General features: G+C 39.0%; 1 protein-coding gene across 1 annotated transcript in view; it reads left to right on the top strand.

Annotated features, from left to right (window-relative positions):
* Window positions 1-23,717, top strand: part of LOC107187752 (CREB-regulated transcription coactivator 1) — a 105,979-nt gene extending 82,262 nt beyond the window's left edge. Inside the window, exons 5-14 of the mRNA XM_015575921.1 lie at window positions 120-270; window positions 2,579-2,677; window positions 6,736-6,787; window positions 9,625-9,803; window positions 10,401-10,517; window positions 12,313-12,417; window positions 17,452-17,514; window positions 19,356-19,430; window positions 21,621-21,786; window positions 23,262-23,717. Coding sequence (XP_015431407.1) covers window positions 120-270; window positions 2,579-2,677; window positions 6,736-6,787; window positions 9,625-9,803; window positions 10,401-10,517; window positions 12,313-12,417; window positions 17,452-17,514; window positions 19,356-19,430; window positions 21,621-21,786; window positions 23,262-23,473 — 1,219 coding nt within the window. The 3' untranslated portion in view covers window positions 23,474-23,717. The remainder of the gene's footprint in view (window positions 1-119; window positions 271-2,578; window positions 2,678-6,735; window positions 6,788-9,624; window positions 9,804-10,400; window positions 10,518-12,312; window positions 12,418-17,451; window positions 17,515-19,355; window positions 19,431-21,620; window positions 21,787-23,261) is intronic.
* The last annotated feature ends 3,102 nt before the right edge of the window (window positions 23,718-26,819 follow it).

Raw genomic sequence — 26,819 nt, 5'->3', positions numbered from 1 at the left:
GATTTCTATCGCGTTTAAACATTACCACCGGTTTCATAAATTACCATCGATTTCGAAGATTTTCATCAAATTCAAGGTTTCCCATCGAACTCTGAACCGATCGTTTATTTTTCCCGCAGCATATACCCGAGCTCTCAGCCGCCGGGACAGCAGATCCCCATAGGCAACAATACAGGATCGTTGCCGGACCTGAGCAACGTCCACTTCCCGTCGCCTCTTCACACCCCGTTGGACCAGGAGGATCACTCGAGCAGTACGCCGTTCAGCAACGTGAGTCCCGGCCAATTATACCGGCCTTTCCTCTGTTTCTTTACCTTTATTCTCGAACTTTTCTATACGCACTCACATCGAGGCTGCACGTTTCTGAACGACTTTCTCTTCCCTCGCCTTCCTAACGTTCGCGTCTCCCGAACCTTTCGCCTCGTCCAGTTACGAGAGGAAACTCCCTCGTTCACTCGACAAGACAGCGTTTCTTGACGCTTACGAAGGAAGCACCCTGACTTTGTTCGAAACTTCGAGCTTCGGACAATCGACAGCTCGCTCAACTCCTTAGTTCTTAGTTGGTACATTGAAAAGGGTCGACGTTTTGCAAAGTACGCGATTTCCAATTGCATTAAATCTACCAATAAATCATCCACTGTTTTCAACTCATTTCGGACAGAATTTTCAATTTCGAGGCTTTTATTATAATTTTGCTTATAGAATATTCAAAGGTGTGTTAAAATTCAGTATCAGCTGTAACAATTAATCATCTACTGTTTTCAGCCCATTTCGGGCAGAATTTTCAATTTTTAAGTTTTTATTATGATTTCGTTTATAGAATATTCATACAATGCTTCAAAAGGTGTGTTAAAATTCAATTCTAGGTTAATTATTTCTTTATACTTTAGATAATATTGAAATCTATAGCACATCTGAAAACAAGTTTCCAGGTTTGTTTGGCTATTTGTTGTTAGATGGCGGTACAGTGCAGCAAATAGGCCGGTAAATAAGTAGTAGTAGGTAACAGGCCTATTTAACCGAACCTTGAAAGATGCTATTGCCGTAACACTCCTAAGCTCGAAAGGGTTAAATTATAAAACAGTATACACTAAATTGAACATTTATTGTCGACTCTCCGTTGAGGAAAAATCAGTTATAGTTTACTGAAAAATCGTTACGAATACATATAAAATAGTATACAGTAAATTCTCAATGAATGTCGAAGGCTCCTCGGCACTAAAAATTAATATTTCATAAAATAATGGCCATATGCGACACAAAGAAATATCATTAGCTTCAGAATTCCATATCACTGTGCTAAACCTCATTAAAAAGTCAGTGTTACACCTAGGGCCTCTCCTCAGCACTGCTGAGGAGCCTTGGAACACTCATCGAGGACTTACTGTATTTAACGTGTAGCGCAGATTGGATGCTTCCTTCGTTAGCCTCGGTTGATCACGAATTTCTTTGAAAATTCCACTCAGTTCCAACTATTTGCACTTGCAGTAAACCGCGTTACAGGTGGTAAATCCCAAAGACAGGAGTTTCCTCGTACCAATAGACTACAATTAAGATTAACGATACGATTAACCGTTATCTATCCGGCTAGTCTATTTTCTCTAGAGGGAGAAAGAAACAGGTGTGGTAGCGAGTCAGGGAACACTCGTAGCCCGCGATCGAACTTGAAATTCACGGCTGTTCCCGGTCCGAGTCACGAGTCGCTCTTTTAGATCGGTTAACGACATCGTATCACGAACAACTCGACACACGTGACGATATGCGGTCTCGTTTGTCTCGATATCGAAAGCGATCGCGGGTTTATTCGTCCTATTTTTAGACGCGCGAGTATACGAGGTTTGAAGAAAATGTTCCTGGAATATTTTTTTTTAAACTAAAAAATTTCGAGGACAACACATATGGCAATAATATTGTTACTGTAAAAATATAAATGTAGTCATTGCAAAATTTCAATATGAAATGCACATTTTCATCATTTTTTAGGGTTTGCAATTTTTTCTAATTAGAATTTTCAACCAAAAAATGTTCTGCATCGTGTTGATTTAAATATGCACTTGCAACAAAATCGAATTTAATTTTAGGATATATGTATACTATTATCAATAAATTTCTCGATAACTCGGATGCAGAACAAAATTTCTTTTCTCGAGACATGAAAAGTATCGAGAACTCAAAACACTAGACAGAATCGTGTGTTACATCTAATGGGGACTACTTCGAAGGGAGCCATATCAATATCGACAAACAAATAAATGTTTTTCGAAATAAATAAAAATTCCAGAAACTTTTTGATCGAACCTCGTACTCTTCACGTGTTCCCTTCATCTACCTTTTCCCTCTTTCTTGTCTCTCCTCCCACCACATTGTTTCTTTCGTTATTCTCTGGTTCCCTCCCACCTGTGTCGGTACATACAGGTATATTATATGTATCAGGTATCGTGTATCGCGTCACGTGCACCATATATAGCACGAAAAAAAAAAATCGTAGGAACAGTCTAAAACCTGTCTACTTTCGACGCGTGGATATATCTGATTTGTTTTCTTTTTTAAAATGGTCGTACTTGCTGGTGTATTCCAGAGTCCTCAAACGAGCAGTCCCACAAACCTGTCGCCGACCAGCTTGGCTCAAGCTGGTAGGCTATCCTTTTCACAGGAACACAATCCGACCGGCGCCCAAGTAAATATATATCCTTGCGAATCCCGGTACTAGTGTTGGGTTTTATGCGTTTTGTTAGAGAATGCCACCGCTGCACCCGCGAGGTAGCCGATGTGACGTCTGTCTGGAGGGAATATGAATACTATTACTTAGGATATACAGGGTGTCGCAAAGTAGCTTCGTCTCCTGGAAATGAGGGGTTCCTGAGGTGATTTGAAACAACTTTTTCCTTTGAAAAAATGTTATCCGAGGCTTCGTTAACGAGATATTAACGAAAAACTCCGACCAATCAGAGCGCGAGCCTGCTGGTCGAGCCTCCGCGTTAGCGTTAGCTACGCGCTGCGATTGGTAGCCAACGCTACCGCGGAAGATCAGCCGGTATACTCGCGCTCCGATTGGTCGGGGTTTTTCGTTAATATCTCGTTAACGAAGCCTTGGATAAAATTTTTGCTAAGGAAAAAGTTGTTTCAAATCGTCCCAGGAACCCCTCATTTCCAGGAGACGAAGCTATTTTGCAACACCCTGTATGTATATTATTACTCATAAATTTCTCGACAATTCTGGTAGAAAATAAAATTTCTTTTCTAGAGTAATGAAAGGTACTGTAAAATCAGAAACACTAGGCAGAATCCGTGAACGAGCTGAAGGCTCGAGGGAGTTTTCGTGGCGTCGTTGAGCTATGGAAACACGTGGAAACGCGGCTTAACGATACGATATCGGTCTTGAAAGTGGAAGATACTTGTACCTTCTACTTATCGATTCGATTGTTATTGAAGCGTATGTCAGAATATTTTAATGAGAGGTATTTGAGTAGTTCCACTCCAGATGGAGGATAAAATGTCCTGTATTACCACTGCTTAGCAATTTGTAGTAATAATATCGTAAAATTTGTAAACATTTTAATTCTTTTTGCACTATATTGACAGTCTTAGGGGTTTGTAGCGTCACGGGTTTATCGGGGTCACGAAATGGAACAAAAGAATTATTGAACATTTCAGGTTATACAAATTTTATTATAGAACATTTTATTGCATATCCTATAATTTAGCTATTATTAATCTTTAAAGCTACTATGATTACTGCCTGTGTTTAACAATTTCTGATCACGATTACCTAAACACGTCCGAACTGTGGATGGTCGATTAGTTTCACAATTCCCTGGATAGACATCGTCTGTTCGGCTACTTCGTTCCAGATTAGAAATGTGCATTATTGGGGTCGAGGAATCTTTGGTTTGCAAACTTTGAAACGCTTTGGTGCACGTTATACGAATATAGAAGAAGAAGAATCGCCTTCCGAGAAGTGTAGTAGTCAAAACAGTCGCTTGACAAACCGAGAGATCTCCAGTTCTGTTTCGCTCCTTTCGGTCGATTTCTTATTTCCCTTCAGATTCGATTATGTCTGGAGGAAAAGATTCCTCGTCCCCGCGACACTGACTCGTTCGTAGGAAACGGAGAACGACCCGCTGTACGTACATAGTATTGCATGAGGAAAGATATTCTGTGCTTTTCTGTGCTTCGTAACCACTAGTGTGTTCCGAGTACAATGTCACAGAGCTTTCGATAGGCAAATCCACGAAGTCGATACAACGAGGAATACGCGATATGTGTCTGAAAAATAACGAGACTGGTTCTTTAAAAATATGTATTATCAACTCAACTACAGATTAACATTATTCTGTTCAAAATAGTTCCCTTAAGACACATAAACTGTCAGAGACATTATTTACAGGAGTATTATTCTCATTACAGTAGTCAGACATTATTCTTATTACAATTTTCGCTGAGTAGAAATAGGAACAATTTTATACTTCATATTAAATTGACTATTATTATGTTAAAATGTTAAAAATACTTTTATTTAAATTTAATTATAAAGGGATATTTAAATTTTATATCTAATAAGTTTTTTGTCGATTGTTGCATAAATAAATAATAAACATCAATTTTGCGATAGCAGACCTATATGATTAGAAATAAGGACATTGACCTTAGTGAATATTTTTAGAGAACCAATTGTGTTACTCTTGAATCACACCCAATATGATCGCGATCAGTCATCCACGATGCAGTAAAGAATGGCGATCCAGGACCCAGTGTGATCGTTTTACACATCCACGACTTTCAAGCAGAGAACGATTACAAAAGACAGCTGGATTGCTCGTTAAAATGTTTTCCTTTGAACGTAATTACCGTTGCTCGTACTTGCGTACAATTCCAATGCAGCGTTATACTCGGATGGAGTAATCTCGGACACGGTATATTAATCGGTGGATAGATTAGACTCGGCTTATCGATTCGATCTTACATCGTGGCTGTAAAATGTTAACCCGACCGGTGTTAAAAGCAGCGTAATGTTGGGAACGAGGTTGTTTCACGATGAATCCTTCGAATCAGCTCGCCTGAACGCGCGTTCATTTAATTGCCGCTAACCAGATGAAGGTTGAAGCCAAACTGATCGATTCTACCTTTCTAAATCTCTTGATTTCAGCGCGTTTAATCCTAATTTCGTGTTTTGTAATATCAGAACTACGTCTTCAATAATATACCGTGTATAGGATTTGTTTGATCGTGGGTATTGAACTATATTTAACGGTGGAATGTGTATGGTATAATTACACAACAGATGTTTATGCAAATGTAGGTATTTATGGGTTAATTAAATTACTTTATTAATCTGTTAACGGAAGAACACCGGTTGACTCATTCATCGTACACGACATCGACTTTCAGAAAACTTTGGCTATTCTTGTTTATTTAATAAATGATTCTTGCTTTTAATCGTATTGTAATGTACAGATATTACGTTAGTATAAACATTATTGTATTCACGTTTTATGCGATTCATTTCGTTCATCTTTATTCCCTGTGCACTGTTCGGTAAATTGTTCCTTGAATTGAACTTGCTTAATTTAATGGAATGAGACCAAACTTGCTCAAATTCGAGGGGCCATAGTCCGATTTAAAATAGTTTTCATAAGTGATGTACATATCAAGGCTAACTTTATTTATTGAATGAAATGATATGGTCTTTTTCCTGCTGATACAGTGTTTTACGACGAAAACAATGGCCTACTGTTGATGGTCATTTAAGGTCATTCAATGTCAATTATGATGAAAAATAAATTACTTCAAGGCACCGATTGAAAATTTTCGTATCTTCTCTGGTTATTTACCGCTATAATAATATGATTGTATGTTTGTTTATTTTGTAAATTATGCGATCAGTGTCATGAAGTAATTTATCTTCCATCGTAGTTAACCATGAACGACTCTTAATTGACCTTCAACCGTAGGCCATTATATTCGTCAAAACGTTATATCAGAAGGTAAGTAAAAAAACATAATTTCATTTTAAAAAACTGAAGTTGACATTGATATCTCCTCTATATCCCCACCTATGCACAAATTATTAACATCAAATTATGCCCTCCCCGAAACCAAGTAAGTCTGGTCTGATTCATATTTCCTCCACCATCAACAAGTTATTCAGGTGGCCTATTTTAGATGCCTCACCCTGTTTATGTAAACTACCGATGTAAAATTAAGTTACAAGTTTCTCTGATAAAGTATATAATTAGCAATTAAAGTTTGAGTTCTGGCCAAATTCACTCGAACGGTGCACGAAGGTTAATTATGGCTACGTGAGTGATTTTTATCAAAAAATTTCTTAATTAACAGATCAACAATTTTATCCAGTGTCCAATAAAACGAAAGTAAAATTGAACTTTATGAAACTTATAACCACAAGTCCCAGATGAATATTATAAATGCGTAAAATTTCCATTACAGATATTATCAGTTATTTTACTTTTTAATGTTATCAGATCGATCAGCTTGGCTTCTAAGAATAGAATTCGTTCGATAAAATTTGACGAACAGGTCGACGGGAGAGCATATAATAGCCTGATTTTTATCTCTACCCTCTCTGAAACGACTGCATTCTAGGCCCTCCCACCCCCTTGTTCTCGTTGCCAACCCCGCCCCCCACCCTTAATACGCTTAGCGGCCACTTATAATTTCGTTTTATTTTTATTTTGCCTTTGTTGTAGTGTTTCGTTTGTGTTTGTTATTTTGCAGAACCATTTATCAGTGCCTGTTAACTCTAGGTTTCTTCACACGTGTAAGGTCAGTAGCGATACGAACAACTTTCATTTCTAATCGCGACCAATCCCCCGATACACACGGGGTCTATCATTTATTCTACTTTCCATCCGATTTTCTCCACGATTTTTTTCTTTCTTTCCATTCATTTCTCTTGTCGTTTCGCTTCTTATAATATTAGTTGACGAGCTTGTTGGAACACATTGATAGTTTAGTGTGACACGATCGGAAATGGAAGTCACGGTTTACCACGCACGAGGATATTGTCGATCGATGGATCGAAACGAACGATTCCGAGAGATCGTCGGGGGGAGCCGAAGACTCGATTTTAAGGGGTTGCACGTGCCTTTGATAGGTCGGAAAATGGGGTTATTTTTATGAATTTTTTCCTCGTATAAAAAAAACGTTTTATTTAAAAATTAAGATACACGTATTTTTGTGTATGAATTAGGCTATATTTCGTTATTAAAAGAAATTTTATATCTTGAGAAATGCTACTCTAGCAGCCCCTTCACCCAAGGCTTCTTCAGTGGTTGCAGACTTTACGGTAACAGAAATCTTTCAGACTACTGGACCGATTAGAATAACATTCAGCATGAATATTCTTAAGACAATAATCTAGTACCTGTCCAAGCGATTTTTCGTTTTATTTCTTGTTTTTTATTAACAACGGAAAATGACAATTTAGGTCACTAGTCATATGCTTGATGTTGAGTAGGTGCCATTTTAAAAACAAATCCTTTTTTTTTTGTCAAATCGTCTTTGTCAAAACTCATACCAAATGTGGCCATTTTTTTTTTTTACTTCACGATATGTCCTATGATAGAGTAACATTCAATAATCTTTTTGAAATATCCATTTCGGACTACTCTACATCAAAATATCGTGGGCACATTTGTGCAATGCAATTTCGGATCAAAACAACTAGCGCCACCTACAACTTGCCACACTGTCCGAATATCGAAACGAAAAATTTGTTTACTTGAACGTATAATAACTAAAAGCCAGGAAATTTTTTTGACCATATCTTCCTTACTTTCTCTGAAAGAAATTCCAAAATGTCACCTTTCTTTTCGAACCAGGATATGGGAATGGGGCCTTAAACGTAAAACGTTTGTCGTCCACTTTTCAAACCCGTTTGTCCTTGGTCCGTCGGGCTTCTTCGGGTCCCCCAGGGAAAATTATTAAACTCGACGATCGAAAGTTCCGTATCCCCCCCCCCCCGCAGTAAATGAATCCGATATCTTTGAATCTTGTTTGCATTCGCGAGGACTCACGGAAGGAACAAAGTTCCATCCGTGACAGCGCCCCTCCGGCGGCCGGAAGTTAATTGTTCGCTTAAGAACGGAACTATCTCTCTCTCTTTCTACTCTCAGAGTATCTGCAAAACGCTCGGTTTGCGTTAGGTCATCCCATAAGTAATTTGCTTTCCGACGTGGAAAGCGTACCTGGAGCGGAAAACGTAGACCATCGAGGGTCGCCGAATCTCCATCGTCGTAAAGTTTGACTATCAGCTCCGTTTCGCGTCTTTTCTCCACAGTTCCCGTATTTAGTAGATAAAGGGGACAGTTTTTGGTATTTATTGGTTACATTTTTTTTTTTTTTCATTCTTTTGATGATAGTCGATAATGATTATGAAGTTTTGTGAACGTGGGAAGAAGAACAGTGTTTTATAATAACAAGAATTATTGGGAGTAATGTTATTAAAGGATATGATGCTCACTGCTCAAAAGAATTAGGGGCTCATGTATTGCACAGCCACTTGGCCTGTCAAAAAAAAATTGTTGTTATGGAATCGAAATTAGTTATTAGTAGACTGCGGATTTTTATACAGAATGATATTTTCTAAAGTAATTTTTGACGACAACAGCAAAGGTAGGAATTTATTTCTTCTCTTAAATATCTTATTGGGTTCAGAATAAAGTAAAAAACACATTGCATCTGTCGAATGTTTTTTCTCTTTGGTATCACACAAAGCCCTATTGGCTATAAATGCATAAAATCTGCAGTCTAGTTATTAGTATTGTATTAATAAGTAATACTATACTAATATATATTGTATTAGTAGTAATAATATATATAATATATATAGTAAGTTATTAGGTCTACGGACACTCGTCTTGTTTCCTTGAATTAGATGGAGTAATAGCACCACATACGGCAGCGACCCTCTAATGGTTCCGAGCAGTGCACAAATATTCATTGAAAACAGTCATCCTCTAGTTTCAGTTGAATTAATATTTCGAGTCAATTTCACCCACAAGTAAACTTTAACTTTCAAATAAGTAATCTTAAAATTCGAATCGTCTCTGTTCCCATAGAAATTTGCAAATAACTCAACTTAACTTTCTAGTGCAAGTGTTTGAAAATATTTTCTTTCCGTTTGAGTACTCTTGACCCCTACCCTAGAGGGTTGATAGTATTTTCCATTAAAAGTCCAATTGTTCCCTTATTTCGAAATCAATTTTATTCCACATTAATTCACAAAATAATCACGTACGAATTACCCGAAGACTCTCTACGTAACGACAGAAACTTGAGCAAAGATAGATCATATACGGTATGAAGCACCCACTGGGATAATCGCGTCTTTCAATTCGAAAGCATAAGTTCTAAAAAGCTCTTACTTCCAACTTCCCCCGACGGTCTCCGTTTCGGTTTTCAACGGTTCGTATGCGTCGAGCGATCTCGTGGTAAACCGTTTCCGTGACATTGAATGGGATCGACGTAGAGATCGATTGTGCGAGCTCGTTGTTGCGCGGCCTAGCTAACCTATTCAGGCTGGGGCTACGCAGAGGAGAGAGAACAAAAAAAAAGAGTAATAATAAAGCTGCCGCCAACAGTGCGGCGACCGATCGTTAATAGCGATGGCTGTGAAACAGGGTGTGGCGCTGGAAAACAGCACAAGTACTTCGCAACAGGATCTTCAGAACTATACGCAACAACCGGTGCAGCCACCGCCACCGCCGACGGCGGCGTCCCACAGTCCGGCTGGCCACTATATTTATCAGCCACCGCACAGTCCTGTGCCACCGCAAAGTCCAGTTAGTATAACACCTCACGTTACTTGTCTTTTTCTTTATTACAATATATATTCATGCGACACCATATTTCGAGGGTACAGAAGTTTCTGGCGACAGGTGCCCCTGAGATCGATTTGAATTTCCCGCGTCGACTTTGGTCGTTTAGAGGTTAATTTTCCGCTTTTGTCTGGTCAGAATACACTGGTCTTTTAGGAATCTATTTGGGAGAACGAAAACCGTTTTTTTTTAAGAATATTTTTCATTTGTTAGAAAGTACGTAATTCGTAAGGTTTTTTTTTGGAAACAATATGGCGCTCGAGAGTATATTACGTATCGAGCTGGCAAGTTATGGCGAACGGATTCCCGAAATCAGTTTTCAGTAAAATAATATTTTCTAAAGCAATTCATTCAGAAAAGAACAAATGTTGAATTTTATTTCTTTTCACGAGTATTATATTCGATTCCAAATAAACCAAAAAACTTATTGGATCCGATGAAAGTTTTGTTCTTTAGTGTCACATTTCATGTATGATTGAAACACTGTACCGTGTCCAATAAGAAAAAAAAAAAAACGCAAACACTTATTAATGTATCGTTTCACCCGTGTTTTTCTCACAGAAATCGTCGCAATCGCAGCAACAGCAGCAACAGCAGCTCAACTCCTTAGGTTCGTACAGGTCCTCGCAGCAGGTGAACAGGCCGTCACCCCAGTCATCGCCTAGTCTAACGGTTCAAGTAAGTAAGAACGCACAATGCACTCGAAACTTCTCTCGGTGTTCTTCTCGCTTGGCGAATTTTGTCTCGTGTTACACAACCGTCGCGACTCTGTTTCTCCTAGACTTTCTTGGGAGACAAAGGTTACGGGAGATTCTCGCGGCTCCGCCAGAAATTATACAGGGTGTCACTGAATTGACAATAGAGCGCGATAGAAAGCGATCCGCTGTGAGGAAACAAGAAAAAATGGTAGAACAATGTTATCCAATACAAGGCTATATTTTTGGGAAAATCGACGTTGATAATTCTTCGAGTTTGCTTACAATATCGTTTTTTATTTAGCTTTGTGTTATGATGCAAAAGTGATAACAAAGAGTTTTTGTTATTTGGAAATTGCTCGGATTACAATGTATTTTCTGCTCTAATGGTTTTTATCTGGAGCTTATTTGCAATGAAGAAAGAAAAGGGAAATATTTCGTGTGAAAGTTCTTTAAAAAGAAATGATCTGTTTACAGTAAATTCAACTAGTATCGTTTTTCCTTTTACTTCTGTTACAGTTATGAAAAAATAGACGATGTATTTGAGACGTGTAAATTATTGAACTTGTCGATTTAAGGACCGTAAATACTGAGCTTCTCGATTTAAGGGCTGTAAAAGACGGAGCTTCTCGATTTAGGTCCTGTAAAATATTGAGCTCCTCGATTTAGGGCCTGTAGAATACTGAGCTTCTCGATTTAAGGCCTATAACATACTGAGCTTCTCGATTTAAGACCTATAACATACTGAGCTTCTCGATTTAAGGCTGGTTGAACACAAATTTTGTTGATTTGAGATACGTAAAATACTGAAGCAGGACGAGTAATGCGTGCTTCCAGACGTGAATGCTACCGTGTCTGTCTAATACGTATTAATTCTACTTGTAACTACGATTAATGCTCCGTTGTCTCCCAATAATCTGCTGACTTATCAGCTTACATTAAATTATCGTGGAAAACAAATAAAAGACCACTGATAACGTTTATAAACACAGGTATAAGTAGAAGTGTCTAGTAATAGTCAGGCACCCTGGCTAATTATCGTTCAAGCGCACGTGTCACGCGATTGCTTGGCTTCTTCGTTAGTTTAATCGAAATTACATTTATCTTGTCCCATAAAAATCAACTATTTTCGAATTATACCACCAGTTCGGTGACACCTTGTATACAGGGAGGACTACGTAACTTATTAACACGGAACAAAATCATAGTGTTCTACTAATCTACATAAAAGTAGCTATCTTGTGAACCACCATGAAACAGAAAAAAAAATTGTTTAACAAAATAACAGCTATGTAAAGCAAAAATTCATTAAATTTGCAACTCCTCCACGCGATAAAGAAAACTATTGCAGATATTGACATAATTGTAGTTCACAAGATAAACACAAGATATCCGAAGTACACAGATTGGTTAACTCGTTATTGAGATATCGTGGCAGCCATTTACAAAAATGTCGTTTTGAGAAAAACGCGTCTGAAGTTTCGATTTGAACCTGCGTGTCGCGGTGCGCCGTTTCGATTAAAGACTAATAACTTCCTTATTATTTCAAATTGTGCGAAATCCTTTTGGGATTATGGTTTTGAAATATTAAGTCTTATGAAAATATAAAAAAAAATCTATTTCTTTGACCCGTCAAAGTACGGAGACCCCTTAAAAACTCTCGTCTCCACGGAGACCGACGTACCACCGGAAATAAGAATAAAACCGAAAGGTTCAGCGTGTTACCGTCACCAAGACGAATCGCAACGATTAAACGGGTGTCTGTTGCGGGATTACAGGGAAGCCCGTTGAGCTACAGCAACAATCCATCGGCGCCCCCGAGTCCCACAGGACACCCGGGTACACCGAATCTGACGTCGGACGGCCTCGATCAGTTCACGATGGTTAGTAAAAAATTAAAGAATAATATAATAAAGAGAAAAAGAAACGTACGTTTTCGGTAGAACAACCGAGGACGGCCGAGACACGTTCGCGCCCCGTTGACTTGGCAACGATCCAGCGACGCGTACACGGTTACCCTCATCTAGCTGAATCATCGACCTAGACGTTCCGAATCGCGTCCCGAATATGAAAAGATCCTACGACACAGGATTGCCCGAATTGTTCGAACATCCTTACGGATATACCGGGGTTGTCCTAAAATAACTTCGACTCTCAGCAATGACGGGTTCCTGGGATGATTCGAAAGAATTTTTTCCTTAACAAAAATTTTATCCGAGACGTCGTTAACGAGATATTAACGAAAAACCCCGACGGTAGCGGCATTGGTAGACTGCGATTAATTCACCCTTCGAATTACGAGAGGCCTCTGAACAATCGTTCGTTCCGAATCGACGAACCGAGAGAGGCTGCGCTTCGTCGTGTGCGTTTCGCTCGGCCTGCGTATTTTACGCGTGTATCACTTGGAGGTAAAGGTACGTTTCCACGTGAGACTAAATGTACGTCTCCACGTTAAACTAAAGATACATCTCCACATGAGACTAAATGTACGTCTCCACGTGACAGTAAATCGTGACTTTGAAGGTCATGACAGTAATTGTTATGACTTTTGTCGTCGTGAAAACTAGATATCGCGTTGTGACATTGGTTTAGAATGTCATGCACTGTTAAGAAAGTCATGACTTTTACTGTCATCTGGAAATGTACCTTTACAGTAATGGCTTTTGGTGTCGTGGCACTGTACGACAATGTAAACCAATGTCACGACAACGCGACATCAATTTCTTACAACGACAAAAATGTTATTACCATAGAAGTCATGATTTAACGTCACGTGAAAACGTACTTTAAGGATATTACTTCACGTTGAGCAACGATACATACTAGTTACTTTAATTTTTCGAAAAGCTCAGCAGTGATAACTGAATGATGCCGAGCCGGAAAACGTCGGACCTTTCATTATGTTTGTGTTGTAATATTACCTATTGCGGGCCATTTAACCTTCGCCCAGCTGGTTCACTTTGGACCAATGTTTCTAGTCCAATGATATGAGTGTTACTGTGTAGATGATATTTAGTATCAAAAACTTCAGTGTGGGTCAGAAGTGACCCAAATCGACCTATCCTTTGGTTGGCGGTTCGGGAATCTCTTAGAGCCAACAATGAACAAGTCAAGGATTTATTAATAAATGGTTCAATCATAATGACAAATTGCAATCATAGAATATAGCGACAGACCTAATAACATATTCTAACGATTTCTTCTTTAATCCAGATTTAAAGATAAATTAATAGGCTTCTTATCGACAGGTACTGAAAATAAAAATCCTGTCGATGGGTCAATAAGCTATTAACACCAATGTGTCTGGACTATATGTTATTAGGACTTTTATTATATTTTACGAAATTGTAATTTATTACTGTGATTGAACTAGATATTAGGTACACGGAATATGTTCGTGGAGTTTCCTATTAATGGAAAACAGTTTATGGTTTTCTGTTACTAATATTCAAATTAAATTTTTATTAACTCGTAATAAATAGTGTCGACGTCGATACACGGTTTATTCAGTATTCCTTTGTTTTGTTGTTCCATTGTACACGGTTAAATGTGGTTATCGAAGAAGTCTAGATTTCCACCTTCTTACCGTATAAATTAACTAGGTCGGAAGTTTCACGAAAACAAAACCTTCCGCCCGTGCAATTACCGTTCACCTTTATTTAGATTAAAACATTCAGCAAATGAACACATTCAAAATGTTGATAAAGTGCATATTTCAATTAACAAATTTTACAGTGTATACGCAAGATTTAATTGTCTATGCAACCAAACCTGAAAAACAAGTTCTACAAGATTAAATGGTGCTATGAGGTTGAATATCATTATAGTTTAAGAAAGTTACGACTGTTCTGAAGTTTATACTGCAAGGCCACACGAACTTTAACCAGTACGTCGTATTAATAACTTCTGGATTGTTAATCGTAGGACCAAGAAACCTATTAACACTTTCAGCACTTAACAGTCTCACGACATCACAGACTTCATACCGATACTTCGATGTTTCTTTGATTCGATGTCCAAAAAAAAATAATTTCTCGATCGCGAAATATCTTCCCAAGGATTATACCCTCTGAGTGTACACGCAACATTTTCGCTTGCAACGGTCCTCTGGAAACGCGTGCGGCCCCTTGAATCGACAACATTAGGGCGCACCGGGCAACGATCGTCGAGAGTCCAGTTCGCGATTGAAAGCGTCCGGCCGCACATTGACACGAAACTGGTAAATCTCTGGACATCCAATTTTTGTTCTAACCGATTAATCATATTTTTATCGAAAATTTAAAAAAATATATTTGTTTAAATAATATATTGACGTACCTATAATATATAATATATTAATATATTAATATATTAATATAATATAATAATATATTAAATTTGTTTCAATAATATATTGTTATAACGGACGCAGCTGGGGTATGTATGACCGCGGACGCCGCTTATATCGGGTGTTCCTTCGATCATGTACGAACGTCCCCACCCCCATAGAATAGAACCGGAAGGATCTCCACGATTATCAGCCCAATGCATGAAACGTCGACGTTCATACCCGCCTTTTGTTTTATTATTAATACGTGGTGGGTTCGTAAGGTTCTTTAACGAATCGACTGTGTGTAGACCCTTTCAGTCGTCATTAACGTTTTCTGTTACCTCTTTTCTTCCATACCTGAGGACCATATTTCCGGGTCGACTAATTCTTGGCTCATGGATTTTCAGATTGATTTTTTCGTGTAATCAAAATTTGGGGCTGTTTCACAGGGTGCATTTTCTACATACTAAACTGTGACAAAATTGCGTTCGAAGCTTAATTTCCTTTTTAAAAATATGGAAAAAATACGCGGGAAATACGTCAATGGGTGATGGGTTACATATATCAAAGGTGGTAAAACGCTTGAAAACACTTTCAATCGGTCAAATCCTACCTCCACAGTCTCCAGATCTCAATGTAATAGACCATCTAAACGAAATGTTAGATTCTAAACTAGAGAAATAAACACGAATGAATCCCATACGTTCAAAGTGTATAATCACTTTTGACTCTGACTGTATTACGCGTAATAATTAAAAATCTGTCAAAAATGGATCTGATGCCCTCTAAAATTCCAAGCTTCATTCGCCACATTCAGGTAAATCCCCCATACCACAGTTCACCCTCAAACTCGTTTCCACCCTTTTCCCTCGTCGTCCAAAGCCCTGGAAGAAGAAAATCAGCCGGTTGGGCAGCCCTAGGTCCGATAACACCACCGTTGGGGCCGTCCTTCGCGGCACGCTGCGAGTAAACGAACGATGCACCATGAATTATTCCAGGCGGCGCGTGAGCCGGCATGAATTATTCCGTCACTCGCGGCACGGCCTCTCGTTTTGGCAGGGCGGAATGCCCGCCCCGTTCGAAAACAGTCGAAAATTATGCGACTCGATAATCCATGAGCCGTCGGTTGTCGCGGCCATAAGCGTGTCCTCGAGAGTTCCCTCGTTAACCGTCGACCGAAGCGATTTATGATCTTTCCTCTCCGAGAGACGTGTGGTCTTCGGCGGATTTTTCCAATGATTTCACGAGGTGGATAAAAATTTTCAATTTCAATTCTGTCATCGCGAGTTCTACACAGGCGTAACACACACAGAGAGAGACGTGATTTTTCCGATGCGATGGGACGCGAATCATTTTTCCCGACGCGTTTGTTTCGTTCACCAGTTGATCGATAGCACTGTTCTTTGTTGAGAATTCTAAAATGATGGAGCGAAACTGGTTTTATTCGTCTGATTTTTTATCGCTGAATGCAGCTGTTGCCTCACTTTTGACCCTATATATGAGAATTTTTTTTTAGTTTAAATATTAATATGGAATTAGGAAACGTGTATTATAGGGGGTAATTTAAAAATTGTGGTACAGTCGGCTGGGTGGTGATTATATGTGCCAGAATAAGTCGAAAAGATTGAATAACATTTTTTTATTTAATACTTCGTTTTGGAGATAATCGAATTTGAAGGCCTGATGGATACGCGTGCGATTGAATCGGATTGGCGTGTCTGTTCAGTGCGTTCTATTTCTACTTATTACCATAACGAATAGGGTGGATGCACCGGTAAATGAACACGTACCAGTGAATGAACATTGTATATAAGCACGAGTAAATTGAGTTATTAAAATAAGCAAATGATTAAATATTGATTTTGTTTTAATTCCTTGTTTCATATTCAAACAATTTTCGTGTCATTGTTTCGAAATGTTCATTTACTTAATATTGTTCACTCACTGATGAAACCTGTATGTATTCTTTTTAATTTAGTTAGGTAATTACATTTTTCCAATTTCTCAAATGGAAATGTATAAAAAGGGTAGATATTGACCCTCGAATAGTAAGATGGGTTTTAAAAACGTACTTGGTAAATTGGGGTCGGAACCGACCCGAACACTTTCTTCCCATTTTCAGCCGAGTAAAAGAAAGTTATTATCTCGAACTTGTATTTTTGTATATTTATATAAAAGGAATAATAATTGAGTTATATAAGATATAACAACACAAGTATTATACGTTTGCTAAATAATATAAAATATTAAAAAATAAAGTGGGTACAGCACAAAAGGAACTATAACTTGGGTCGGATACCACCCTAACCTCAACCACCAGAAGGTTAAAAAATCGACTTTTCATGTGTCAAATATTTACTAATATTGTTATTTGACAAACTAAAAACTACAACATCCTGTTCAGCAACCCTTAATTCGCACAAAAAGCCAGGTGTAGTTCTATCATTTTCGGACGTGTTTTGAACAGTATAATTGACAGTGAAAACGTATCAATTCTGTTTATCCGTTCGATTCGCGCCTAGACCAATCGTCTTTCGTTTCTACGAAAACACACGCACACACTGAAATTGTTAAGCCTTGATGTTTATCTGTTGCCCGCATCCGTCAGGATTGGCCGAAATTCGCGCAGCAGCTCATGGAACTTGGTTGCACCTGGACCACGCAGATAGAGGTGAAATTAACGCCCTTTGGCGAAACTATATCAAACATAATATATTTTCAATCTCTTTCTCAACCTACCCCCCCACCACCCCTCGCTGTACGAGCTTCCCACCCCATTGTCTTTATTTCTCTTCTTCGACACGGTGTTATTCACGGCTTCGCGAGAAGATGCACTTTGTGTGCTCGATCGCTCGCGTCTCCGGGTATATAGATCAGAGAATATTTTTTTGAAAACGATTACGGTCAATTGACAGTGAATTTTGTTAATGATAGACGATAAGAACGAGTAATACGACTCTGTTACCTGCGATCGCGTGTGATTTCAGTTCCGTTTTATCATGACGAACCATGAAGGGGTAAACCGTCCGGTTCCCTATAACACGATTTCGCTGGTTATTGTTGATTACCGCTCGCGGAAACGGTTCCAGTGATCGATAAAGTATGTAACGTAGTTAACCCCCGGAGCAACTTAACACGTTGAGGACCGGTGTGTATTGCTCGTCACTTAACATTATTCCCAGTATCTTCTGCGATGTAGGTGGAACTTAAGGGTACAAGCCTATTTATAAAATGTAATTCGGTAATTTTTATTTATGTGATCTTGTTTTTTATGTAAAGGGATCTTGGAGGATTTGTATGCATACTTTGTTAAGTATCTAATGTGACTGTCAGAAATAATATGGCTTTTTTTAATTCTTCGCGGAACACAGTTTTCACTTCACCTGCCGAGGGCTATTTAAGTAGGTTTTTAATTCCTTAATAATGATAAATTTATCATTCCCAACGGCCAATTACCATGGTAGACCGATAAAACAAACCGAGGAACGGAATGTTACAATATGTCTTATAATTTCTTATTTAGAAGAAAATTTATATATTTGTTGTCACCAAGTTGAGTCGATTTACTCATAAAAAATTCTGCTCATAGAGGGTTGAATTCGATTTTACTACAAATTTAGCTGTCTTCGTCCTGTAAAATTAATTTTTTACAAGATAGAAACTCGTCTGTGGTTCCAACCATAGCCAGTTATGTTGAGAACGTATACGCAAAAGCGCCACTGGATCAACCCAGTAGTTACTGAGACAATTGCTCGACTTAAAAAACCTTATTTCCAAAAAAAACACGTTTACAATTTTTTACTTACCGCCGCCCGATACGGAAGGCGTTACCTTCGGATCTCTCTGTCTCCGCTAATAATTCGAATTTCAAAAAAATCGCATTCGATAACTCGACAAAAATTATTTCTTTTCCAACCCTCTACACTAGAGTACCTCCTTAAACTCTGCACAAAATAAAATCGGACACAAATTCCAAAATTTTAATCTTTGAACAGTCACGATCAATCGAAACATTTCAGAAGAAAATTAGACAAAAGATAACGGACGATTCGCTAGTATGCTGCGCACTGCATAAATTTCCTATCTCCGGTTCTCAAGGTGTTAAGAAACCAAGGGTGATAGAGCCGCTTAACGGCCGAGATTCGCTCCGTTTCAGACATTACGGGGCTCGTTCGAGTTCGAGCAGCCGATAAAGTCGTTTACGCGATGAAAACGGGGCCACGGAAGAGGGAAGCAGTAACATCCAATACCTGGATAGTGAAGGACCGTATCCTCTTGCGGCGAGCCGACGAATAAAAGTGCTTACGGTTCCGATCCACCTTTTGTTTCTCCGTATCCGTCAGTTTTCTTCCCTCTCGCGGCCACCCCACGCGTGGCCTGCGCACCCTTAGCCGGCGTGTTCCCTTCCGGCATACCGGAAGGGGGGCCATTCGACGCCCCCCCCCCCTGATCCCCAACGGAGGATACAGATGATATTTATTTTCTTGTCTTTTTTTTGCTTTCTCACTTCAGATGGACACACCTGTGCCGACCAACTCGATCGGATCGTATATCGGATCGCCGAACCACACCACGACCTACACGCAGGTGAGTAAATTTAATTTGGTGATATACTGGGTGTCGCAAAAATGTTAGAGGACCCGAGAATGGGAGACTCGTGAAGTGACTTGAAACAAGTTTTTCCTTAGCAAAAATGTTATCCGAGGATTTTTTAACGAGATATTAACGGAAAACCCTGACCAATCGGAGCACGAGTCTCCCATTTCCGGGTCCTTTAAGATTTTTTTACATTCTGTATAATTGGTGGATTGTCGGTTTATGTATGCGTATGTTTGTGGTTTGGTATCTAGAAATGAGAATGGAGAAACGTTAACGCCTTAATCCTACGTTGTAACAGTCGGTCAAATTGACCTAGAATATGACTTTGAAGTTAAATATCTTTGAGATATCATTGAAAATGGCACTACTAGCATATAATAGTAATTTTAGGTGCACTAAAACTTTTCAAAAATTTTTTTTTTTTACTTTTTTCAAACTTTCAGGGTTAATTTTTAAACGTGAAAATGTAATCTACAATTCTGAAACTTCATCTCGGAATTTCTTGCCATTTAATTTAATGAATAGTTTTTAAACAATACTTGTTTTAAATTATACTTTATAGTAATATAATTTTTCCCAACAAATTTTAAACGGTATTTAAATAATCCATCCCCTTTTCAATGTACATAACGTGGCAGTCAATGTGTTACACAAAAAAAGCCCATCACAAACTCTAAACCTAACCTGTTAACTTTTCACCGTGAAATTTCTCTGGTTCCGATACGTTGGTTATCAGTTTCAGCCTCGGCCCTGAGGCTTCGAGAGATCGATTACACGCGGAGTAATTGACTCTCCGCGCGAGATTCAATGTTTGTGCATCGGTTCCAAAGGGATCCTCCAACGTTTATATCTCCCGACTCCCTTTCCGTCAAAAACAGATCTTTGACTGGTCGAATATCCGGGAGTTCCCGAGCTTCCACGGTGATTTCATGATTGGATTCGCGTCGATTTCGATCTATTACGCGATGGAGGATGGATAATCGAATTATCTCGATACCAGGACCACGTTGGATACACTGGGCTTGATATCGTCCGATTGAACAGGGTCTTTGCGTAATAACTAGATTTCCTTTGTAGCGTACGAACGATCACAGGTGTCTCGAGTCGCACGAGAAATGAAAAGGAATTATTAACCCGTCACAGGGTGCCCGATCAATGACTTCTCGAATCCCTGGTCACTTTTTTACCTATAATAAAAATTCCGTTTTGTATATATGTACAGGGTGTCGCATTTAAATCGATTTACTCGAATGTTTTGGAAACTGTTGATGATGCTAAAAGTACTTCAGAATAAAATAGAGTGGGTAGAACACAAAAGGGACTATAACTTGGGTCGGATACGACCCGAACCTTACCACTAGAAGGTTGAAAAATCCTATTTTCATGTGCTATTTATTCGCACGAGAAATGGAAAGGAATTATTAACCCTTCGAAGTATCCGGTCAATGACTTCTCGAATCTCTTGAAAATTTTTTAATTATAGCAAAAACTACGAAATTTAGGAAACTACTACGAAACCTTACATTTTCGTTGTACAAATGCAAGGTGTTCCTTATACTTTATGAATTGTACTGTATTTCGTGCGTAAAATAAGTAGAGAAGCTAACTAAAGAAGGTACGTTGGCCTAACTAGATGGAAGGGGTGGTTAGATATAGTCATAATTAGATTCACTAAAGTATAGAATTCTTAGAATTGATACCACATAAGCTTGAATTACTATTACTGCTATTTTCAAAATAAGTATATTCTACATAATAATTACAAAGAGAATAAACAGTAAAAATTTATTTACTGATAATCCTAATAAAGTTAAATGTAGATTTCCTGCTAATACATTAGCTGTAAGTCGGATTGCTACGGTTCATGGTCGAATAATATTACAATATTCAGTTGCCACTGTATCCAACAGGTTCCCAGAATCAACATCAAAAAGCGGTTTAATCCAAGCTGAATATTCAATATTTTACAAACAACCACATGTTCGCCGATAAGCTCGTTTCACCGCGAAGAGTTGCGAATTTGTTTTTCGAAACTAATCCCATTAGCCCTATCCAAATACGATATTATCCACCTCCCACAAATCCAATATACCTTGATTCTGCCGTCGTGTTAATCCATATTGGATTAATGGTCCGTCGAACGGTCGCGATTTTTACCCGTTTGAATTTCCGTTGCAGAACGACGTGATAAATGTCGGAGGTGAATTGGGCAGCGGAGACCCCGGTTATTTCAGCACGAGCCCCCAAATGGCGTATCAGCCGACGACGACGAACTCCACCAACACCACCACCACGCAGCAGCTCACGCCGCAGACACCGAACACACCGACGATCATCCTCACCGGTGGGTTTTCCGCGAAAATTCACGGTCCCTTCCCTTCCCTCTCCAACAGGTGTTATTTCAACGCGTCGCCACAGTTGCGATATTTCAGCAATCAAGCGGGGACCAAAATTATCATACTAAAGAAATACTGGTTTCACGCTGGTTTCGATGGGTTTTTCTATTAATACAAAGAAACATAGTCGGGTATATGCATATTTTACATTTCGTTGATATTATTCGAACAGAAAACATAGAAATAAGTGAACGTTTAAAGTAGATATTTCCATTTCACGTGTACTATTTCACGTATGTTTTAATATACTTCGTCCTAATTTTTAAGATACTGTTACTAATTTTTGAAAGCAAAATGTGGTTATACAAGATTGATACAAAAATAAGTTTGAAAACTGTAATGAAATATTTAAACATACCAGCAATATCAGTTGCCACCGAATGATGCTTTTCAAATTCTGGGAGTATAGTTACCTGCAGAAGAAGTCGATTATTAACAGAAAATGTAAATTTTCTAATTTAAAATGTAATGTTTCTAGCGAAATGGACATATTATCGATTTATAATATTTTTAGAAATCTGGATTACCATCGAAATTGAATGTCGTCCCGCTAGATTGCTAAAAAATCACTGTGCGTTGATCGCGCCGCAGCAAAACATCTGGGAATAACGCAAAGCTCCACGGAGCCCACGCGACGACGAAACGTATTGTTCGGTTGCTTCCTCTGGAGATTAGGGGAGAAATTAAAATGTTGCTCGGTAACGGTGTGTCCTGTCCTCATGATGCATGGTTTCGAAGTTTCGTCTGAGACGTAATATAGCTCGTCGAGGCCCACCTACGCGTAGATAAGATATCCATATTCTACGAAAGGGCAGGGGTACTTGTACCTGGCAGCTGGAGCTGTGAAAGATTTTGTAGCCAGACCCCGTTCTATGCTTGAGAAGAGGTATCGATTAGATTGAGATTAAGATGCTGGTTCTCTGTACGAGGTTATCGAGCCGGAAGACCTCGGGTGAAGGAGGGCTTGAAAAGTAGTCTTTGGGGTGGGATTGAGAATTTCAAAGACAAGGATATTTTGAAAATCTTGCTCTGTTAAGGGGGCAGACCAGTGTAACGTTGAAAACTTTTTTTTCACATTTCTCAATTTCTTATGGTCTTAAAATAACAATATAAAAAAATGTAATAAAATAATGGTCTTAAATTAAATACGTGACTAAAATATTTTTTTTCTTTTAAGTTTCTAAAAATGATCGTGACACGCGACTCTGAAGGTAACAGACCACGGATTGTATTGAATATAATTACTTCTCTAACTCCGAACACGTTTTTCTCGAAACTGTGTTTTTCAAATTGAAATACTTTGAAACAAAGATAAAAAGATTACCGAGCTTTCGTCGTTTTCGAACTACAAGATAAAAAGATTACCCAGCTTTCGTTGTTTCCGAACGTGCTCGAATGATCGTTACTTTTCATCCGGTTCCAGACTTCTCCGTCGGCGACGACCTGACGAACCCCGAGTTCGTGAAAGACCTCGGCACGGCGATGATGAGCGACTTCGATCTCTATCCGTCGGATGACGCTCTCAGGCAGGGCCTGGATCCGATCGACGTGGATGGTCTACAAATGCTCACCGACCCGAACATGGTCATATCCGATCCCAGCGCCGAGGCCCATTTTAGGCTAGATCGACTTTAAGGCGAGACAGTTTACTCATTTGCGATTACGCGCTGACTATTATTACCGTAGGAATACAAATTCTTATCTGTCCTGGTGTCGCGATTTATTCTTGGGGCACTTTGACAAATGGGACGGACCGTGTCTCGACCGGTCGCTTCGACGTACACACTCCCCCCTCACTCCGAACGAGAACCACGTTTTCCGGGACGTCGAGATCAGTCGAGCGATTACTATCGACCGTGGTTCGATCGCTCGACCCCCCCCCCCCTCGATATATCGCCTACTCGTCGAGGGACGACGATCTGAACGTCTGTAAGACCGGAGGAAGCTGTTTCTCGTTCGGACCCGCACACGTCCGGCGACCAACGAAATCGGTCTCCCCGTTCGTGATAAACCGTTAATTGAGGATTAAGTAATACAAATCTTTATTAACCCATTTTTTTATTTTATACTACTTTGTACATTGTATCATGTATGATCTCTAAGAAGCACAAAACAAAATGTCTACTGATTTATACATGCTTTTGTCATATACGATCCTAGGAAGGTAAAATCTACTGTTTAGGTGAACGTTAACGTTAGCGAATATAAATGAAAAAAAAACACACACACACACACACACACAGCGTTAATATTGTGGATCGGGCGTGTTGTGCTCCGCGCCGAGCGAGTCGACGGGGTGTGGTATACTTAAAGGGGCGACAGAAAGAACGGAGCACGGGGGGGGGAAAACACGCGTAAAGACATTTTACTACACGAGAGAGGAGGGAGACACCTATGGACGATACCCTTGCCGAAACATTATCGAGCATTCGAAGCTGACCTCTCTTTGTCCTTTCCTTCGTCGCGCGTTCTCATTCGTACCTCGAACGTGTACCGCTGCGTTCTGGGATTCTGTTTAGTGGTTCCAAAGAGCAGAATCATGGAAATGTTCGTGTCAACGATTTTATTATCAATTGTGAAAAATGAACGGTGTTTTGATTTTAACTGCGCACAGTGTTCGTCAGTGATTCTTTTTGAAGAAACGAGTTAAATGTTCTCCATTAAGTATGTTCAGTGTATTCGTACAATTACTGACCAGCACTTTTCTTACAAATGGTCGGTGGAGTGAAATGGTAAAGTGGAAGGAGAAAACAGTGCACTGGATTTTATAATTTGATTGAAAATTTTCTTGCATGCGTGGTTTGCAAGAAGATGGTTGTCCTGATGGAGGTATAATAACTTTTTTCACGCGAGATCCTGGGTAAGAAATATAAATATCATGTTACTTACGACTTTTGACTTCTTTTTGCGTGTAATGTACACTTGTGGCATTTTTGTCTAGCAGTTTCGATTTATATATGGCTCTGTGTCGCGTGGAATGTACAAATTAGAAAATTAGTGCAATCTGTCCTGTTGCTTTTAGAACAATAACAGTGCAATGTTTTCCACCTCCATTTTTTTTTTTAACTTTATGTACGAGAAAAACACTCGTCAGTAATTCCGTAACGATTTGGATAAAATCAAATCCCATCTTTTTTCGTAGATCTTTTTCTGACCTCTAACGAAATGGAAAAAATATTATCTAACAGATCAGCGGTTCCCAACCTTGGATACGTACTTGGTGTTTTAAAGGGTGCGTGAAAAAAAATTGAAATAACAGCAATTATATAAATTACAACCATATTTCTAATATTAGGTGGTACAGTTTGGGAAAATTGACTGCCAAGTAGTACACCAGTCAGAAAATGTTGGAAACCTCTGTAGTAGATTAAGCTAACCTATACTGTATCTTCTGATTTGAGAAACATAAGTTGCCCCTTGAACAAGGATCTCTGACAGATATTGTACGTTAAAATACATCGTTACAGATCGATCTAGATTCCCTCGTTCGCAGCGTCGCTTCGCGGAAATCACGATCAAAGGCAGACGAAAGCGTCTAATAAACGCGAAGAATAGTGTAACCTCGCGCGTGCAAACCACGGCGGTCGTCAATTGTTTTTTGAAAGTAATACACTGTACTTTGTACATACGTTGACATAATTAATCCCGCGCGGCAAGTTAGAGTGACTCGATTAATGTATGTGTGAAGGAGAAACAAAATGGAGATGACGCTTAATAATCTGTACACAGTGTACGTACGTAGTGGTAATGGGCCTTTCTTCGAGCGCCGTACATTACTCGTTATTCATAAGCGTAGACGAGTGGTAAAGAAGAGAAAGGGCGACCTGAAGGTCTTAAAAAGATTCAAAGGCTACAGAGTACATTTGGTGGTGCTAACAAGCTATCCGATTTATTAGAATTTTTTATATCGAAATAGATTTATTTCGAACTATTTGTTACGTTTAAATGGAGAAATAACGAGATTTTAACTAGTAGTTGCTGTGATGTTTTAGAGCCGTTTACCGGGGTACGAAATAAAAACTGTACAAGGAGTTTCAGAACAATAGATGTATAGAGGTGGATCATCTGTGAAGTATGGTCTATGATCAGAAGATATGTAACCATAAATCTCTATCAATTAAATGGCACGAATGATTATTTAAATCTTAAATTTTAATACTACAGCAGTTCCACCAACTATACATCGTTCAGAATCGGTCCACTATTTCGTTTCTTCAGCCTGTCGTACCAGAGGAAACGCTAAACCGGGTCGAGCCAACGGCTATTAAAGTTTTTAATAGAGTTCCGACTAATTGAATTTTATAGAATTACCTTGACGGGATTGTTGTTGAGAGTTTCTCAAAGTTTACGCCTTGTTTTTACGGTCCGCGCTGTGTCCGTTGTTACCGGTTCTTAGAGCCTGTGGTACCAAGTGTACTGCCATCTGTACCTAAGCACAAGATCCAATCAGTATGTTTAGATCATTTAAACTCTACTATTTCGGTCCATTTCTAAAAACCAGTGGAACTTGAAGTCGTGATTCGATAGATCTTGAACTACAGTTGACAAAAGTCTCAGAGTTCTATCGTCTGTATGTTCTATCGTGACTCCAGTTTCGTCACGCTACTTCTCACGATTCAAGATTAATTTGTACTCTCCAGACACGCAGCGGCACCAAAACGATTCCGTTTTGATAGACACTTAGGGTTGCAGAGCATTATTTGATAATGTATCGTCCATATTTAGAATATTTATCTTATATAATAATGTCATTAAACTACAGTTATGGATATTAAAAAACATACACTTCCATTTCTGAAAAATGATAATGACCTTGCGATTTTTTGGCATTGTAATGTACAAAAAAGCCAATTAGGCAAAAAGGTTGACCCTCTAAGGCAGTTCGACTTTGTCTATTGACAATTTACGTTAGAATGTATTCGGTTGTCACGTTAAACGTGTCCCACCCTGTATATAAATCTACGCATATGAATTTGCGTAC

This window comes from Dufourea novaeangliae, unplaced genomic scaffold (assembly GCF_001272555.1).
Source record: "Dufourea novaeangliae isolate 0120121106 unplaced genomic scaffold, ASM127255v1 scaffold16, whole genome shotgun sequence".
NCBI lineage: Eukaryota > Metazoa > Arthropoda > Insecta > Hymenoptera > Halictidae > Dufourea > Dufourea novaeangliae.
This window is presented reverse-complemented; position numbering and strand designations above follow the sequence as displayed.